This window comes from Camellia sinensis, chromosome 3 (genome assembly GCF_055761805.1).
Source record: "Camellia sinensis isolate YWXY chromosome 3, ASM5576180v1, whole genome shotgun sequence".
NCBI classification, from domain to species: domain Eukaryota; kingdom Viridiplantae; phylum Streptophyta; class Magnoliopsida; order Ericales; family Theaceae; genus Camellia; species Camellia sinensis.
This window is the reverse complement of record NC_138963.1, coordinates 106066991-106088018: the sequence shown is the minus strand read 5'-3', so window position 1 is coordinate 106088018 and position 21028 is coordinate 106066991. Positions and strand designations below refer to the sequence as shown.

General features: G+C 36.4%; 2 protein-coding genes across 2 annotated transcripts; both read left to right on the top strand.

Moving 5' to 3' along the window:
- The first annotated feature begins 3502 nt into the window (after window positions 1-3502).
- Window positions 3503-3967, top strand: LOC145821739 (uncharacterized). Its single transcript, XM_082918301.1, has one exon. It carries the CDS (start codon window positions 3503-3505, stop codon window positions 3965-3967), a length of 465 nt encoding a protein of 154 aa, XP_082774427.1.
- Window positions 3968-19523: 15556 nt separating this feature from the next.
- LOC114310798 (uncharacterized) lies at window positions 19524-20762 on the top strand. Its single transcript, XM_082918300.1, has one exon. The coding sequence runs from the start codon at window positions 19524-19526 to the stop codon at window positions 20760-20762; it is 1239 nt and encodes a 412-aa protein (XP_082774426.1).
- Window positions 20763-21028: the final 266 nt, after the last annotated feature.

Sequence of the window (21028 nt, the reverse complement as noted above, 5' to 3'; positions counted from 1 at the left end):
GTCACAAGTATAAACGAAAAAACCAACCTTAATCAATACCATCCAAACCAATGGGATATAAACAACCCACATAATAGAATAATCCTAAATGAACCTCAATTAAAAAAATATATATATGCACAAACTTGACATAACAATCTAAAAAATAAACATAAAAAAAAAAATAAATGTCCTAGAGGTCCATGTAATTGAGTCCCCGCTATGCCATGAGTCCACTCTATGTCTTTCTATCACTTGGAAATGATAAACAACTGAGTCAGTTGATAGCTCAGTGAGTAGAAGCATGGACAGCTAATACAGTTTTGAAAAAGGGTTCAATTCCAAATAAGATATATATCATAGAAACTAGATTGGCATACAGCTTTGATAAAGACCACCTATTTCAAAAAGAAGGTTCCACAGTTCAACAGTTAAAATACTCATGTCTCTCAAGAACATAACAAATGACATTCTCCATTTAAAACAGTTTACAACATGATCATCAATAATTTTATGGGTACCAAGAATACCAAGTAACACGCCACAGAGTTCTCAAGGCAATAAGCCCGTTGGATCCAATATCGAATTAGGAGTCATCCCCGGGGTTGCAACCCGGGCCTTTTCTCTAAGACGATCTGATTGAAGGTCACCTAGCCTAGCCCATGTCTTTTCCTTACAATCGTTGAGCACTACAGTCATCACAGCCCAACTCGGATTTGTTTTCTAGTAGCCAAAGTCACCACACACAGTGGAATAATTTCCCTAGACTTTTATATACAAATGGTCCCAATAATCAATACAATTCAGTTTCGTAAAACGTGATAATTCACCATTATAAATATAAGACCCTTCCAAACAGTTTACTGTATGCCTAGTTTTCATATGTTTTAGAAATAATTTAATTCCATTGATAATATAATAATTTTATCAAAACAATTTAGTCCTAAAACAACAATTTAATTTTTCAATAGTTCAGGGTAGGGGCACATTTTAAAAAATATGTAGCATGCAACTATTCACCTGAACACGGTATAATATAATCCTTAAACTGAATAAGAAAGTCCAACTAGTGCCTTGAACTAAGTATGAAAACTACACATCACTACTAATTAAAAAAATACTAAAATGAGTAATAAACTAAGTAACCCCAAACTAAAGTGCACTAACACAACTCATCCTAACTCACCCGTACTCTTAAACAATACCTAAGTTCATGTTCTTCAAGGTCTTAAATTACCCAAGACATGGGTTCAAATTGAAATTTAATTAAAAGTAACTTCAAGATAAAGTAGAATTTTAAACAAGTTTTCCCAATCCATTTGCTAAATTTGAAAATTAAAAACCAACTCCATGCTGTTAGAAAAATTTACAAGACCCTCTAGATATCAACTAATATATCCTAAGTTTCAAACCCAATTAGTTTTACTTGAATTGCTTATCAAAATAATTATTTACAATTAATTATATCCCAATAGGTCGCTTTTTGCTGCACTTTAAAGAAATTGACGGTTCTCTTAATATACATAAGTAATCAATGCAAGGACAAACATGTAAGAAACTAGACTCATAACCAGTTCTAATGACATTGATTTGATAATTTTTGGATTTATACCCAAAGAGAGAGACACTTCCAAAGTTACTGTTTTGTACTAGTTTCCTAGAGATATTTGAACGCATCAGTTTATATAGATTTTGACTCTCAAAAATTATGAATTTCTTATTAATATGAAATTAAATATGTAATAAAGTTACCGTAAAAATTTCAATTGAAAATTCATTTGTTTAGTATGGTTTCTTGATTTTTAAGGTTTGTGACTTTGTGCAGAATTTCTAGATTAAGAATTATACCCATTATTTATGCACAAATTATCTCCTCAAGTTTCTTAACAATCAATATACATATACAAAATACATACACCTACAACTACTACATAAATGAATTGAATAAAAAATTAAAAAAATGAATAAGGATTAAAAAACAAAGCAAGAAGAGAAGAAAACCTAAGAGGCCACACGGCACAACACACCCAAACCTCTTTCTTGGCTACAATAATAATCTTGATGATTGAATCACTCCTCTCTTTCCTTTATAACCCCACAGCTGCTAGGGCTACTAATGTTGTGGAAAACAATTATAATAAGAGTTAGGGTTTTTGTTATCTTTATATACATAGCCAACAATCCACTTATTATTATTATTATTATTATCATCATCATCTAACATTATTACTATTATTTATTTTAATAGTAAATCTTACCTCTAAATTAGAGATTTTCACCATAAATTTATTTTAGGTTAAAAATTAATTAAAAGACCCTCCAATAATATTTAATGTGCACTTTAGTATTCACAAGCAAAATATTTGAGGTTGTAAAATTATTATTACTTAATTATTTATTTTATTTGTATATTCGGGTTCTCACACCACTAGTTTATTTCTATCTCAAATATCTCATTCATATTTTTTTTTACTCGCAATATATTTTTGTTGGTATGTTTTTGTTCCAATTTGTCTTTCCCGTTATTTCAACCTCAAATAGGTTTCTATCTTCAAACCTATTTGAGTTTGAAGGGGGTATTATACCTATATCATGGTGAGCATGGTGATATACTATCTGAACCACCTAAGTTGCCCCCTTAGGCGCACAAGCCAAATCGCCCCCTTGGCGCACCACCAAAGCCGCCCCCCTGGCGCACTTTTTAATAAGCCGTCCCTTGGCGCACTTAGTCATTTGTTGCCATCATCGTTCAGCACCATGTCATAAGTTATGTGTATGCCACATTTGCTGGTTCAACATCAAGTTCTCTACATCAATCTGGCATGACCCCTTTAAACTGTCTCGACATTGATTCTGGTTAGTTTCTACAACAGTCTGACATGACCACTTAAATTGTCCTGACATTGATTCTGGTCAGATCCTGCAACGGTCCGACATGACCTCATAAACTGTTCCAACATTGATTCCGGTTAGTTCCTACAACGGTTCGGCATGACTTTAAATTGTCCCGGCATTAGTTCCGGCCAGTTCCTACAACTGTCCGACACGACCATAAACTATCTTTTGGCATTAGCTTTGGCCTCTGATGTTGACCAAGGTCTTGTTGGCTATCGACCATGATGTTTCTTGGCCATAAATGCTTCGATAGCTCTTGTAGGGTAGTTCCGTCCCTATTTTTCCCCCCCTTTCTGGGGTGTGGTGTCGATGTATTAAGCACTTTTTGGCCTTTATTATTTAGTAGACTACCAGATTTGTTTGGTAGCATTTATTTGGACTACCCGTTGAGTTTTTTTCAGCTTCTTCCAGTCATCCATTGGAAAGCTGCGATTATTGAATATCTTCATACCAGCTTAAGGAGGAGTGTTGAATATAGAAATTAGAGTACATAGAATCTTTTAATTTTTAGGATTACGTATATAATCTGTGATTGTGTCAATCACTGATTTAGTATTGTTTCCTTATTTATATCGTTTCCTAAATTGTATCATGAATCTATTATATATACATGGCCTTTACCTTATTCATGGGTAAGCCAAATAATTCTTTTCATTCTTTTGTTACTACACCTAAACCTGTTGATAGATGGGATACCAATGATTACTCGAGTTCTAACAGGAATTGCAAGGCTATTAATGCTCTTTTTAGCTTTGTCACACCTGAGGAATTTCGTAGAATTTGCATTTCTGAAGTAGCTAAAGATGCATGGGATATCCTTAAGACAATACACGAAGGCACAAATTCTGTTAAACGATCAAAACTTCAAAGACTCATCATTAATTTTGAAACTCTTATAATGAGAGATAATGAGTCTTTTGATGAATTTTACGCCCAACTAAGTGATATTGTCAATTCTAGTTTTACCTTAGGCAAGAAAATTCATGAATCTAAGATTGTTGCTAAAATTTTGAGAACCCTTCCCGATCGCTTTCAATCAAAAGTTACAGCAATAGAAGATGCTCAAAACATTGATACTCTAAAGTTGGAATAGCTGATTGGGAATTTACAAATCTATGAGACAAATCTTCTCTCAAAGAAAAAACAGAAAGATGCTTTAGCTTTCAAAAGTTCTCATGAGGATGTAAATAAATCCGATGTTGATGATGAATTTAAATCTGAGATGTTCGCATTGTTCACTAAACAATACAAAAAAACTTTGAAAAAGAAAATGTCAAATCTTAAGGATTCAAATTCTAAAGAAAAAGGGAATGAGACACTCACAAGTTTTGTAAAATCTGACAAATCTAATTCAATATACTAAGAAGTTAAATGTTATGAATGTGGTGGTCTTGGTCATATTTCTCTTGAGTGTCCCTCTAAGAAAAACAGGAGGAAAGTGCTCTCGGTTACTTGGGATGATGAAAGCGAGTCAAATAAAGAGAAAGATAAGGAAATTTATTCATGGCTGTCATGCAACCTTGAACAAAAAGGCGTTGGTTGCTAGGATTGATCTTCCTAGAAAAAACTCTAATGATGAGTCCTCTGATAGTGAAGAAGAAGATTTTGAGGAAGCCTATGAGAAGATGTACAAGGAATGAGGCAATCTCACAAAGAAAAATTTTATACTCGCTTCAAATCTAAAGAAATGTGAGGAAGAAAAAGATTTCTTGAAGAAAGAACTCGATGGGGTTCAAGAAAAAATTGGGATCCTCATTATAGACAAAGCCTCACTGATTGACAAACTCAACACTTGTGAGAACGAAATAAATTATTTTCTTAGTGCTCACGATGAGCTAAAAAAGAGAGTTTGCATTCTTTTGGAAGTGTCGAAGAAGAGAGCTGAAATAATAAAGGAGCTTGGAGAAAAATGTGCAAATGAGGAGCTGGAACTTCTAGGAACCAATGCTACTCTTAAGCTTTGGAACACCATCTCAAAGAACTTGAATGAAGCCCTTAGTGTTTAGCAAATGGGGGTTGATAAGAGCGGTCTAGGCTACATCAAAGGTGTCAACTCAGAATCCAAGTTTTCCACCTTAGCCAATTCTCAAGGAGTGTAAGGGTTTGTCGCTGCAAAAGGTAATACTTCTACTACTCCTCTTGTTGCTCATATAACTAAAAAGAAAAATGACATGTATGTCATCATTGTGGTAAAACCAATCACATACATCCTTATTGCTTTGATTTGTATGGTTTTGTTAGAAGAAGTAATAGAAATTCTAACACTTCCTGGGTGGGGAGACAATCTTTCATATCAAAACATAATTTTGTTGAAACTCCTCACAACAAAACTAGAGCCATTTGGATTAGAAAAAGTGACTTAACATGTTTTGTGTTTCACACCGCCCTTAAGGCTCATGACACTAGTATGGGTTTCCTTGATAGTGGTTGTTTGCATCACATGTCAGGTGACAAATCATTTTTTACCATAATAGATCGTTTTGAAGGAGGTCATGTCACATTTGGAGATGGTAGTACTACTAAGGCCATTGGTAAGGGATTTATAAGTGCTTCCGGACTACCAAAACTTGATAATGTTTTACTTATGGATGGACTCAAGGAAAATTTGATTAGCATTAGTCCAATGTGCGAATCACATCATGAGGTTTTATTTTCAAAAGACAAATGTCAAATTTTGGATTTACAAGGAAATACAGTGATTCATGGAATTCGCACATCTGACAATTGTTATGGGATTCATTCCATAAATGGCCTTGTCATTCAGCCATCATGAGCAATGTTGATCTTTGGCATCAACGGCTTGGACATATTAATTTCAAAGGTCTAGCCAAAGTGGCCAACAAAGAACTTGTTCGAGGCATTTCTAAATTGGGATAACCAACCAACACTGTGTGCAGATCATGCCAATTGAGTAAGCAAACCAAAACTTCTCATAAAAAGATGAATCATTTGGCAACGAAGCGCCCCCTTGAGCTTGTTCACATGGATTTAATGGGACTAACATAAATCGAAAGCATTGGAGGTAAAAGGTATCTTTTCTTACCTGTTGATGATTTTATTTTATTTATTTTATTTTTTATTTTATTTTCGTTTTACTTGGGCAATGTTTTTGAAAGAAAAATCTGAAACTTTTGAGGCTTTCAAATCTTTGGTCCATAAAATTCAGAATGAACAAGGGTGGGTTATTGGGCAAATCATAAGAATCCGAATGGATCATGGTCGTGAATTTGAAAATAGCTCTTTTTTGAATTATTGTGATTTGCACAGTAAACATGAATTTTTCGCTCCCATAACTCCTCAACAAAATGGAATAGTTGAGAGGAAAAATGATGTTCAAGAAATGGCTAGGGTCATGCTCATTAGCAAGAAACTCCCTCTCAAATTTTGGGCCGAAGCTATTCATACTGCTTGCTATGTCAAAAACGGTGTGCATTTGAGGCTCGAAACTTTGCACACTCCTTATGAGCTCTGGAAAGGAGTAAAACCAAATGTCAAATATTTCAAAACTTTTGGAAGCAAATGTTACATCTACAAAGATAGAGAACAATTGGATAAATTTGATTCTAGGAGCGATGAAGGTAATTTTCTTGGTTATTCCACTACAAGTCGTGTTTTTCGTGTTTATAACTTTTGTACATCAACTGTTATGGAATCCATAAATGTGATTGTAAATGATGCAGGAAGTTGCACAGCCTAATGTGAAGATATGGAACAAAGTGGAGATCTTGTAAATGACATTGCACCAATTGAGCATGAGAAAACTGAAATATCAAACAAAGAAATTATGGAGGTTTCAACTCATGAGGAAAGTAAAGAAGTTCAAAGTGAAGTATGTCCAGAATCATCATCCTATTCAACTTTGACATTGGAGCCATCATCAAGGGTAAAGCATAATCATCCTTTGCAACAAGTGATAGGTAATGTCACCGACAGGATGAAAACCCGAAAACAACTTTGGGAAGAGGTATCTCATTTTTTTATGTGTCGATGATTGAGCCTAAAAATGTGAAAGAAGCTTTATATGATGATTTTTGGATAAATGCTATGCATGATGAACTTAGCCAATTTGAGCGAAACAAAGTTTGGACTTTTGTTTCTAGACCTAAAGATACCAATATGATAGGTACTAAATGGATTTTCAAAAATAAATCTGATGAAAATGGTATAGTCATTTGAAACAAGGCTAGGTTCGTAGCTCAGGGATATACTCAAGTTGAGGGTGTGGATTATGATGAGACGCTTTCCCTTGTTACACGTCTTGAATCTATTAGAATTCTTCTTGCCATTGCATGCTGCCTTGGGTTTAAATTATATCTAATGGATGTCAAAAGTGCATTTTTGAATGAATTTCTCAAAGAAGAAGTTTATGTTGAACAACCTAAAGGATATGAGGATCCACATCACCCTTCCCATTTCTACAAATTAGACAAAACTCTTTATGGTCTAAAACAGGCCCCTAGAGCTTGGTATGAGAGATTGACATATTTTCTTGTTAATAATGAGTTTCAAAGGGGCAAGGTAGACAAAACATTGTTTGTTAAAAGAATCAAGGATCACATTTTTGTTGCCTAAATTTATGTGGATGATATTGTGTTTGGATTAACTTTGGAATCTCTCATGACATATTTTTCTAAATGCATTACACATGAATTTGAAATGACTATGATGGGTGAGGTGTCTTACTTCTTGCGTCTTCAAATCAAACAATTGTGTAATGGAATGTTTGTGTCTCAAACCAAATATGCTAAGAATCTTGTGTCTAAATTTGCCCATGAGCACTAGTGTTAAGTTGTCTAAAGATGATACCGGTAAAGATGTTGATCCTACACTGTATAGAAGCAAGATAGGAAGTCTGTTGTATTTCACAGTGAGTCATCCTAATATCTGTTTCAGTGTTGGGGTGTGTGCTCGATATCAGTCTTGTCCTAAAGAGTCTCATTTATCTGCTATCAAACGCATCATTAAATATATAAATGAAACTTTAGGATTCAGGATCTGGGACTCTTTTGACTCCTCAGTTGATATTATCGGGTTTATTGATACTGATTGGCCAGGATATGTTGATGATCGAAAAAGCACATCAGGGGATTGTTTTTACAATGGTCACAACTTGGTGTCTTGGCATAGCAAAAAGCAAAATGTCATTTCTCTCTTCACCGTCGAAGCAGAATACACTGCTCCTGGAAGTTGCTGTGCACAAATGCTCTGGATGAAGGAAATGCTTCATGACTATGGTTTGGACCAACATAAACTCTCTTTTGTGATAACACAAGTGCTATCAACAATTTCAAAAATCCTATCCAACACTCACGCACAAAACACATTGACATTCATCATCATTTTATTCTTGAGTTAGTCAAATCAAAAAGCTGATATTTTCACTAAACCTCTAGATCGACTTAGGTTTGAATACCTTAGAAAGTCTTTAGGGGTTTTGCTCATTGAATGATTCTCTTGTTTTTCCTCAAAATGAATCCTGTGTTCTTCATTTGTTTTTCAAGTTTTGCAAAAAATGATTTGATCATTCTGTGTGTGATTCACTTCATTTTGAAAGATTGAGGATTGATGAAATTTTGATCTCATTCCATACACATTCTCAAGAGGACTAAAAGTTTAGCGTTTGATCATGAGAGATTCTGATATTGTTCGTCATGATTGTGTTCTCATCTCTTGAGGATTGTCTAGGTTCAAATGACTAATATATGATGAGGAGAGCAAAAACTTACTTTGTGTTTTTGGGAAAGGTCAAGGAAAGGGCTACATGATTGAGTGTGTTATAGTTGTCATGATTCAGAGAATAAAATTCATGTTTCATGGATTTAGCTACCTCTCTTTGCAGTGTGAAAGCCGCATATGACAAACATTTTGTTCCCTTACCTTATTTTAAAAAAAAAAGAGAGAGAGAAAAAGGAAGGAAGAACAGTGGGGATGAATCTTTGAAATGGTAAAGCTCGCTATATCATACATTGATTGGAAGAAGACTAACATCCAATAAGCAGAGTGCCATAATTTGTGATGTGAAAAATTCATGTTACTATCTTCATGACAGTGTTAAACTTGGTGGTCCTTTCACACAAAACACTTTTTATATGGGATTCAATATTTTCATCTTTTCTCATTGTCATAAAAATGAGTAGTTTAGCCCATCTCTTGAACATTGTCATATTTGCTTAAAACACTTAGTTTGATTATACTCGGTGTGAGCACAGGATCCAAAATTTTCATCTTTTTGGTGTGTTTTTAAACCGTATAGTATGTCTCATCTTTTTTTGGGGTCAATTTTCATCTCTCTCTCAAATTTTTCATCTTCTAGGTTTGTGCCTTTTTGCTATTGAGTCTTGTTTTGGGTCCCTTTGTTGTGTTGTTTTGAGGTGCATCTGTTAAGGGGGAGCACGTTGCTGGTAAGCAAGTTGAAGGGGAGCAAGGACCGTCTTTTCAAGACCAGCTGTTTTTGATGCAAGCTTCTTAGCTTACTTTCAAGATGAGATGCAGTTGTTCTTTTTTTCATCTAGTTTTGTTTTGTGTTCTTCATCTAGCACTTGGTTGTTTTGGTTGTGTTTCCCTTTGTCAATTTTAGACAAAAAGGGGGAGTAGGTATTTGTGTGGTTTTTTTTTTTTTTTGGATTTATGCAATATCTGTTGTTGAGTATAATGGCATTTTCTTTTTGATTTATGCAATATCTGTTGCATCTCTTGAATTTACGTTTCTTGCAGAGATGAAATATTGGGTTTTGTCTCGGAATTGCCAAAGGGGGAGATTGTTAGGATTTGTATCCTACAAGTTTTTTTATTTTGGAAAATTCCTTTCTTGACAAAATCAATTTATTATTTTTTCATTTTGTTTATTGTTTTTATATTATCTTTATTGGAATAATTAAATCTAGATTTAGTTTGATACGTTTGACAAAAAATGTGGCTTATACCATGCGTGTGTTGTTTGTTGATTATCTATCTTGGAATAATCAAAGTATGTTTTTTTTTTGGAAAGAGTGGCAAAGCATGGTTGAATGAGCAGAAAATGGAGTAAGAAATGAGGCTGTGTGTCTGCAAGATACGATGACAAAGCATAGGAGAAATCATGGCTCATATCATGATTATTATCTAGTAATATCTTTCTTGGATTGATATTTTAGATTAATCAACAAGTGGCTTGATGCATAGACTTTTTGACAAGCGTGGCGAAAAGAGGAGGCTGTTTGTTTGGTAAAAGAAAGAAGGAAATCGTGGCTCAGAATGTGGAGAAAAGGTTCTGCAAAAGTCAGAAATTACAACTTGTCTACCATGCATAATCACGGCCGCGACCAGGTCACGAACACGCCGCGAGGAAATTAGCTCCCAAAAGTTTTCTCTATAACCTAAGAAGGGGTCTTGTGCCAGCGACCAGTAGCTCGTGCTTGCGACCAAGTGGGTTGCGCCCGTGATGGTGAAATGTGTGCAAATACCTTGCTTGTTCCATGGTGTTTTTGGGATCCCTTGTGTCTGTATTTCAAGTGTCTTTTTGTGAGAGAGCTATAGTGAGGTTACATTGTTAATATTTCTCTCATGTTTGCTTGATGACTCATTCTCATTTGTTCTTTCATGAAAATCATCAAGTCTAAACCAAAATGACAAAATAGTTCATGAGTATTCTTGACGAGTGAGTGTGTCGTGGATTCGACATCTCGTTAGTGAAGGCGAATATCCACAGATTGAAGGATAGAGGTTAGTTACTTGTAGGTCTTGAGTGAGCACGTGTGCCTGGATTGGTTGGTGTAAGAAATCTGTTGTATTACTCTTCTTCATAGTGGATTGTTATTGTGGCTGAGGGTCCGCGGTTTTTTTATCACATGCTGGTGGATTCCAACTGTGGTTTTTCCATGTAAAAATCTTTTTGTTTTGTTTGCTCCTTGTTCTTTCTTTTATTGTTGAGCTCAGTTGGTTTGAATCTATTAAAGCAATAATCACAAGATCATGGGACTATAATTTTTCAAGCATAATTAACATAACATTTTTGTGCTTGAAAACATAGGATTAAACGGGCTCTATATGCATTTTGCTAGTGAAGTGATCAATCCCAAGTAACACATTCGGTTGTTGCAATGATACAATGGTTCTGTTTTAGTAGCCCTAGAGTAAGAATGGAAACTATGTACCAATTATAGCTACTTCCTATAATGCATACTACAATGTATAGGATTAAACAACAGATATAAGGATAGTCTATACTAGCAAATTTAAATTTCAACCTCAAAACTCATAGATAATGCAAAAGCACTAAGCAAAAATTAAAAGTTCATAATTGTGGTAGGAAATGCCTTGGAATTCATACAGTGAAGAAATAATAGCCACACCAGATTACATATTAGGGGTAATGTGGGGTAGAATCAGCAAGATCCCTTCAAGAGATGTTATGCTTACCATCTTTGTATATTTGTTGAGGAAAAAGAAAGAAAGGATTTCATAGATTTTCTCCATAGATCCAAAAGACATTTCAGCGTTTTAAACTTTTTAAACTCAGTTGTTGCTCAAACCATAAATGAACTTGTAACCCGCTTTATTACAAAGATTCCTCCATAGACATAATTTATTACACAAATGCAGTTTTAATCCTTGTTCAAATAAGAAATCTCAGTCCGAGTAATCAAAAAGTTCAAGGTTAGACACAAGTGAAGGATGCTCCATGATCACCTTAATAGCATTTACAGGGTATACATCTCTTTGGATTCCTATTTTGCCTCTTTTATGTGTGAAATGCCTTTTGAGACAATGAATGATTTGATCAATCTCACTTTGTAGTTGACATGAGACTTTAAGCTCGCTAATCAAGGAGTGTTGTCATAGCATTTCAATGAAACGTGCCTTTGCCACCTTCAAATAGAAATCACGGCAATGGTGTTCACATTTGACTCATTTTGCAAACAAGTCAGTTGGAACTCCCAAATATCTCGCCATGTATGGACATTTGAAAGCAATGCAATTGTAATCCCTCAATGGTTCTAAACTATACAGCAAGAACCCATTTATGTAGAAATGTTAGTCTCCTAATAAATCAATATAACCACCAGCATAATCTAGTTTAGGTGATTGCCGGCGGGAAATCTCACCCATACTGAAACTAGATAGTTTTAGTTGCAACTTGTGAACATAGGTAACGAGATATTGTAAGTGGCCCAAATGTCCTAACATTATAATTGACTACTCACTACTTGACAACACGATGTGACATGGCTAGTCACTACAGGATAAGATGATTGACAATGCGCTGCAAAATATTCACTACAATGGCATGACATGACTATTCATTACATGCAAGACAATGGTGTGACATGACTACTTATTGCATACAAGGCACGTGCCATAAAATATAAAGCAACCTCATGGGCACGGGCATATAGAAGGTATAAAAATCAAAGGAAGATAAGTAAACAATAAAATAAACGAGATAAAACAACATCTAACTTGTGATTCACATTAAGAAGCAACAACACCTTGACCTTTGATTTGCGTTTCATTTTGCAATGCTATTGAAAAATCTAGAAATGCCCTAGATATTGATTTGTGATTTTGTATCAATTTTAAGCAGTAAATATCAATCCCAATCAAACAATCAAGACAAATCAACACAACGATTTTACATAGAAAAACAACAATTAGAGCGCCTCCAATTGTGATAAAAAGACCACGGGCAAAAGCCACAAAAAAATCCACTAAGAAGATATAAATGAATTACACAAGTGTTCTCTTAATTACCTAGCGAATCCACGCCCGAATTGAACCGACCCCAATTTGCCTCTTCCAACCCTGTCTTCACCTCGGAATTGTCTTGCCCAACGTTAAATCCACAACGCCGATGTCAAATCACGACAATGAGCCACTTTAGAATCCGCCAAAGCTTTAGGCTCGAATTCTCCAGAATCCACCGAAGAACAACTCTCTCTTTTGTGTTGAATAAGCAAACAATCCTTTGATGTATCCTTCTTAAACCATGTGTTGAATACTTAATTAAACATCAAAGAAAACTAGAAAAGAAACTCCAGATATAAACTCTAGAACCCTCAAAGAAGATCTGGAAGTCGTAATCCTAGATTTGGAGCAACTTGAGCTTTTATAGAATATGAAATTGCAAGATCTGCTCAAAGGTGGGAATGGACGCTCGAGCGGGGACTCTATATCACGTGTTCCAAACCAGGATGTACGCTCGAGCTTAAAAACACGCCTCACAGCATATTTGCAGACAGGTCAAACTTCTAGAACCAAGCATTCTCCGCTTGAGCGGGGAAATGGATGCTCGAGCGGACAGACAATTTTGAATGTATTTTTGCATTTTGCGTCGGTGGCGTTTGTAAGAACCCAAATATAAAAATTAAGTAAATAATTAAATAATAATATTACAATCTCAAATATTTTGGTGGTGAATCCTAAAGTGCAAATTAAATATTATTGGAGAATCTTTTAATTAATTTTAAACCTAAAATAAATTTATAGTGAAAGTCTTTAATTTAGAGGCAATGTTTATTATTTTAAAAAAATAAATAGAATAGAGGGTGTGATTTGAACTCTTGACCACAAGGTTAATATATATATATATATATAAGACTCTTACCATTTGAGTTGTATATAACTTATATATATGTTTTGTATATTTATTTATATATTTGACCTACACATGTTTTAGGCATATCTAACCACTAGTATAAAATAAAATAAATACAAACCCTACTCTATTATTTGTTCACCACATAGGGCAACAACACAGCAGCCACGGGAGAGACTTTGAGAGAAGAAAAAGAAGAAGAAGAAGTTGCAATCAAAGAACTTTTGGGTGTATGGTAGGGTTCTAACTTTCTTCTTTATTTTATATTTGTTCTTTATCCTTATTCTATTTTATGATTTAATTTATTGATGGGAGGTTGTAGGTTTATGTAATTTGTGTATATATATATACTGTTAAGAAATCTGAGGAATTAAATTCATGTATAATGAATGGTGTAATTCTTAGTCCAAAAATTCTGTACAGAATTACAAGCTTTAAAAATCAAGAAACCATATCAAACGAATAAATTTTGAACTGAAATTTTTACAGTAGATTAATTACATATTGAATTGCATATCTGAATTTTCTCATAATTTTTGGGAGTCAAAATATATATAAACTGATGCGTTCAAATCTGACCAGAAAACTGGTTTTAAACAGTAAGTTCGGGAGTGTTGTTCTTTTTGGGTATAAATTCAAAAATTATCAAATCAGTGTCATTAGAACCGGCTACAAGTCTAGTTTTGTACGTTTTTGGCCTTACCTTGATTGCTCATGTATACTAAGAGAACGATTAATTTATTTAAAGTGCTGTAGAAAACAACCTATTTAGATATAATTAATTGTAGATAATTATTTTGATAAGAAAATCAAGTGAAACCATTTGGGTTTGAAACTTAGGATATAATAGTTGATATCTGGAGGGTTTTAAAATTTTTTGAACAACGTGGAGTGGATTTTTAATTTTCAAAGTTAGCGAATAGATTGGGAAAACTAGTTTAAAATTCTGTTTTATCTTAAAGTTACTTTTAATTAAGTTTCGATTTGAACCCATTTCTTGGGTGATTTTAGACCTTGAAGAACATGAACTTAGGTAATATTTAAGAGTAACGGTGAGTTGGGTTGAGCCGTGTTAGTTCACTTTAGTTTGGGGTTACTTAGTTCTTATTCTTTAGTATTTTTAAATTAGTAGTGACGTGTAGTTTTCATACTTGGTTCAGGGCACTAGTTGGACTTTCATACTCTATTTGAGAATTATATTATTTCATTTTCAAGTGAGTAGTTTCATGCTACATATTTTTATAAATGTACCCCTACCCTGAACTGTTGGAAAATTAAAGTGTTGTTTCAGGACTAAACTGTTTTGATAAATTATTATATTATCAATGGAATCAAATTATTTCTGAAACACGTGTGAACTTGGCATACTGTAAACTATTTGTTTTGGTCTAACGTTTATAATGATGAACTACCATGTTTTGCGAAACTGATGTGTATTGATTATTGGGACCATCTGTGTATTTAGTCTAGTGAAATTATTCCACTGTGTGTGGTGACTCTGGCCACTAGGGAACAAATTCAGGTTAGGCCGTGATGACTCTAGTGCTCAACGATTGTAAGGAAAAGACCTAGGTTAAGCTAGGTGACCTTCAATCGGATCGTCTAAGAGAAAAGGCCCAGGTTTCCATCCTGAGGATGACTTTAGTTTGATATTGGATCCAATGGGGCTTATAACCTTGAGAACTGTGTAAGGCCCGGGTTGCCATCCTGAGGATGACTTTAGTTCGATATTGGATCCAACGGGGCTTATAACCTTGAGAACTGTGTGGCATGTTACTTGTTATTTCTTGATACCCAGAATATTATTGGTGTTCATGTTGTAATCTGTTTTAAGTGAAAAATGTCATTTATCATGTTCTTGAGAGACATGAGTATTTTTACTATTGAACTGTGGAACCTTCTTTTTGAAACAAATTCTCTTTACCAAATTGTATGCCAATCTAGTTTCTGTGATATATGTCATATTTTGGAATTGATCCATGTTTTCAAAACTCTATATACTATCCATGTTGCTACTCACGGAGCTATCAGCTGACTTAGTTGTTTACCATTTCCAGGTGTTAGAAAGACTTAGAGTGGACTCATGGCGTAGCAGGGACTCAATTGCATGGATCTCTAGCACATTCATTTATTTTATTTTAGATTGTTATGTCAAGTTTGTGTATATTTATATTTATTTTTATTGAGGTTCATTTAGGATTATTTTGATAAGTGGGTTGTTTATATCCCATAAGTTTGGATGGTATTGATTACGGTTGGTTTTGCCATTTATACTTGTGGCATGACATTAGATTGAGTTTTGGTTATTTATTAATGGACTATTTTTATAATTATTCAATGTGTATGGATTCGTATTTAGGCTTACGTGTGCCTTGGGCTAAGGTCCTGTGGGCCACGGCCGGTCATACCAGGGTTTGGGGTGTGACAGCGCTGCCCTTCAATCTCGCTGTGGCGCTGCCCTGAACCCGTCAAGGGGCGCTGCCCCCTGGATCCCCGCGAGCTGACCGGGCAGCTCGATCCCCGTCATAGTCAGCGAAGTGGAAAACATGAAAGAATTATCTTCTGAAACTTCTCAGTAAGGCACAATTCGAGTTGGATTCGCATCTAAGTACTCATAACCTCACTGAAATAAAAGAGCGAATAAAAGTACAACTGAAAAGAGTTTTGTCAAATGGGATTGCCAAAAATAAAAATCTAACAGCTATATATAGTTTTTTATTACTCTCTGGAGATTTTAGTTGCGCTAAGGCAACACTTGAACAATCCTAAATGACAACATCTTGTATCTTTGCAAGAACGGAGCAATATATCCTCTCTCAAATTCATTTTGTAGCAAGAGGCTGCTGTCATTAACCATTCTTAAGCTTGCGAGAACTAACCATAACAGGGCCTAAAATATATTGATTGGGAAGATAACAAACCTTCATACTTAACAGTCACTTGAGAGTAGACACTTTGCAAATAATTTTAACCATTCTCCATGAGGGAGTGGTGTTGTCTAGGAATAAGAGCACATTTCGAAAAAGAAAAGGATAAATGACAGTTACAGTCCCTAAAGTATGCGTCCTTTGTTAGTTAAGTCCCTTAAGTTTTAATTTTGTCATTTTAGTTATCAAAATTGTCAATTTGAATCAATTTAGTCTAACATCCATTCTTCTCTTCACTTCAGCATAAGGCATTATTGGAAAAAGATATCCATACGTGGGAAAATGTGTAGCTGGGTCCTTGAGGGAACTTTCCTACCCAACCTAACTACTCAACTAACTGTATGCAACAGAGCGGGTGTAGAACATAATATGGCAAACAATCAGCAAAGGGAGAAAAAGAGTTGAGAAAGAGAAGAAGTTGAGAAAAAAAAAGGGGGTTTTTTTTTTTGTTGGGGGGGGGGGGGAGAAAATACAATGAACACTCACTCTATGCCATTGTAGAAGGCCTAGTCGCATGACAACTTCATGGGTTGATGCTAACCCAGGAAGGACATTTCTTGGTTGTGACAAATGTGGGGTAACATTGATTTCTATAATCTCTAATATCCTATTTTCTGTTCATTTCATCTTTTGATTTTTTAGTCAACTAGAGATAATACATTTTTTGTTCTATTTTTTGTAGGAGGCTGGTGAAGATTCTTTGTTTGGTGATACCCCCATGTGTGACAGAGCAAGGGCAGTGATACCTGGGCTGTTAAGGTATGTCAATGGGTTGGGTTGGGTTGGGTTTATCATGGTTGATGTGGGTGTATGCTGTAAAAGGGAATGCAAAGCGAAATCATGGTTGGTTTTTTGCTGTAAAAGGGAATGCAAAGTGAAATCATGGTCGGTTTTTGCTGTAAAAGAGTATGCCAAATGAAATGCATAGTATTGTAATTTATTTTCTAGTAATGAAGACATGCAAAGTTAAACGCATGGCATTAAGTTGACCAGGGCAGTTAACTCCAAGTAAAAATGAAGAGAGGGGGGTGGACACCGGTGACCCGGAAGAGAAGGCCAAGATACCAACAGATTCACTACAGGGGTGCAGGATTCATCACGGTTTTTGTCGATAATCTGCCGAAATCTATGGTGCCACGAAGTCTTTTTAATCTGTTCAGTAGCTATGGTGTGGTAAAGGACGTATTCATCCCAAATAAGAGGAGGAAAGCTACTGGTTCAAGATTTGGTTTTGTTCGGTATGACTATGTTACAGCAGCAAGGGTAGCAGTCCAGAAAGCGGATGGAATATGGTGTGATGATAAGAGTCTGAAAGTGAGATTGGCAGAGTTTGGAAGCGATGCTCAGTATCCAAAGAAGGAAGAGGTTAGAAAAGGGAAGAGTGTACAGACGGAGCATTGGAAGCACGGTAAAACTACAACAGGGTTCAATGGTCAGAGATCTTTCGCTGATGTAGTACAAGGTACATGTAAGGAGAATACTGCGATAACCATAGATGTACAGGAAGTTGGAAATGGATGGCTTTATGAAAGTTTAGTTATTAAGCTCAAATCCTTCTTCTCTTTTAATGCTTTCAAAGAAGAATGCAGAACACGAGGCTTGAAGGAGGTTTGTATAAAGGATGGTGGTGGTCGTATAGCTCTTCTATCCTTCAAGTCAGTGGCACATCTGAAGGATTGGAAGGGTAGATTAGAGGAGTGGATATATGAGTGGTGTGACTCTATGGACGAATGGGTGAAGGGTAAAACCATTCAACAAGAAAGGTGTGTTTGGCTGGTTTGTCATGGCATTCCTCTTAATCTCTGGAATGTTGGCACCTTCAAGGCGGTGGGTAACATTTGGGGAGAAGTCGTTCAACTGGATGAAGCCACGAGTTCTCTGGAGTCTTTAGCGTGCGGCAAAGTAAGGATCATTACTCGTAGGTGTGAGTACATTAATCAAGTGATCATGCTAAATTGTAACGGGCAGTAGCACCCAGTAAGGGTGATTGAAGAGCTATTTTTCTCGGATAGTCTAAGATCTGGGGAATGCAGGTATCAGATTTCAGAGGGTTTACTTTCCAGTTCCGGTAGTCAGAGTGCCATGAATTCCGGCGACAGAGAGGGTAGGGTGGTGGTAGGCATGGAAGGTGTTAGTAGGTCGGATGTGGCAGCTTCTAATGAGATGGTAAGTGTAGTGCAAGACACAGTTGAGGGGACTGCACACTGTATGGAAGAAAGGGACAGGAGGGTGTTTCGACCCATGTTAGGGGTGTTAGGAGCTGGCTTGGAAAATTCAAAAAAAGGGGATGGTAGTCATGATGATGCTCTGAAGTGTGTAGGCGAAGTTTCAAAAGAGGTGGCTGTGCAGCCCCAATTTCTAGTCGGAAGCAATCACACGGATGGGTTTTTGATGAGCATTAGTGGGCCTGAAATTATTAGGCCCAATTTTAATTTGGAAGTAGTTGATTCCCAGAGCCCAAGGTGAAGCTGGCCCTGTTAGGCCAGCTGGGCTTTCTTTATCGAATTTGAGTGACTGTGTGGCACGTTCACAGCTCCTTGCCGAGAGAGCCCAAGTATGTTTGCAGAATGGCGAGGGCAGGTCAGATAAGGTTAGGGGGGAAATTGCTCCTATCTGTAAAGGAAAGGTTGCAGTAAGGAGGAGTGGTACAGCCAAAAAGGGTGGTATGGCTCTCCAGCAAGGTAGAATTCTATCTCAAAGCTTCAGTAGAGGGGCCATTTTCAGAGCTACAGCTGCTGCAATTTCCAGCTCACGCTCGGCTTTCCATGAATCAAGTAGAAAAAAGGGCAATCTAATGAAGGAGGCTGAAGCAACAATACAACTTGGGAAAAAGTTAGGCATTGATTTTGGTGGAAAGGAGGATATCGTGGCAAAACAGATTGTACAGTTGGAAACTCGAGATTTGGAGAGGATTTCAGATGGGGTTCGGGCAGATGAAGTATGAATACCCAGTGTAGGAGTTTAGGTGTTATGAAGTCTGTCTTATGAAGATATTGTCATGGAATGTGCGTGGTCTAAGTAGGCCAGAGAAAAGGAGTAAAGTTAGAAACATTTTAAAAGAAAGAGGGGTGGATGTGGTATTACTTCAAGAAACCAAGAGAAGTAATCTGGAGGTAAAGTTCATTAAATCTATTTGGCCTTTCGATAAAATGGAGTATATGGGAGTAGATGCCGATGGCAGGGTTGGAGGTTTACTGTGCATCTGGCACCCTGACAGATTCAAGGTTGTTGATTGTTGTGGCTCCAGAAATTTCATCATTTTATCAGGTATTTGTGGTCAGTCCTTTAAATGCTCGATGGTGAATGTCTATGCTCCCAACGATGTGGGTAAAAGAAGTCAATTGTGGGAATCTTTAAAGAGTCTGAAAATCTCTTACCCGACTCCCTGGTGTTTGGGTGGAGATTTTAATGAGATTAGATTCCTCAGTGAAAGGAAGGGGTGCTCCAGAAGGGAAAGAGGTATGAATGATTTTAATGAGTTGATTGATCAGTTGAATCTTGTTGATTTGCCCATGAAGGGTAGAAGATTCACGTGGTGTAATGCTCTTGACGGGGAGAGATGGAGTCGGATAGATAGGTTCCTCCTGGAGGGTAGGTGGCTTGAGCAGTTCTCCTTCAAGCAGTGGGGACTGCCCAGAACGGTTTCTGATCACTATCCTGTCATGATAAAGGAGGATGAAAGGAATTGGGGCCCTAAACCTTTCAAATTTATTAATGCTTGGCTACTTCATCCTAATTTCATATCAGCAGTGAAGAGCTCACGAGAGGCTCAAGTTCAACAGGGTTGGGCGGGGTTTAGATTGTTGAGGAAGCTTGCCTCTCTCAAAGCCAGTCGTAGAAGATGGAATGTTGAGGTGTTTGGTCATGTGGAAACAGATCTTAAGAAAGCGGAAGAGGATTTACACGCTTTGGATTTGGTGGCTGAAGAAAGAGCATTGTCAGAAACAGAAGCAAATTCAAGGAGAGTAGTCAGAGGGCTAGTTTGGAATTTGCATAGAAGGAAGGAGAGTTTGTGGCATCAAAAATCTAGAATGCTGTGGGCTAAGTGTGAGGACAAGAATACTAGGTTTTTCCATTTGATGGCTAGCTCTAGGCAAAGAAGAAACCTCCTTGATTCAGTTGTGGTTGATGGGGTTAGAGTGGTGGAACCTAACCCAATGAAGTTAGCTGTTCATAGGCATTTTTTGAAAGTATTCTCTGAGTCGTGGAGTTCTAGGCCTAAGCTTCTTGGCCCTTTTGCATCCATCTCTTCTGTTGGGCAGGTAGAATCCTTAGAAGCAGATTTTTCGGAACAGGAAATTTGGGCTGCAGTTAAAGATTGTGATGGTAACAAGGCCCCGGGCCCGGATGGTTTCAGTTTGACCTGTTTCAGAAATGCTGGAAGATAATGAAGGGTGAAGTTCTTCGATTTATGGATGAGTTTCACTCTAATGGGAAGATTATCTCAGGTCTTAATAGCTCTTTCATCACCCTCATTCCTAAACGGGTGGATCCTTGTGAGTTAAGTGATTTCAGGCCCATTAGTCTCGTTAACTCAGTTTACAAAATTCTTGCAAAAGTGCTATCAAAAAGGTTGAAAAGAGTATTGCCAGGAATTATTAGTGAAGTTCAAACAGCTTTTTTGGGTGGCAGATCTATTCTTGATGGTGTTCTG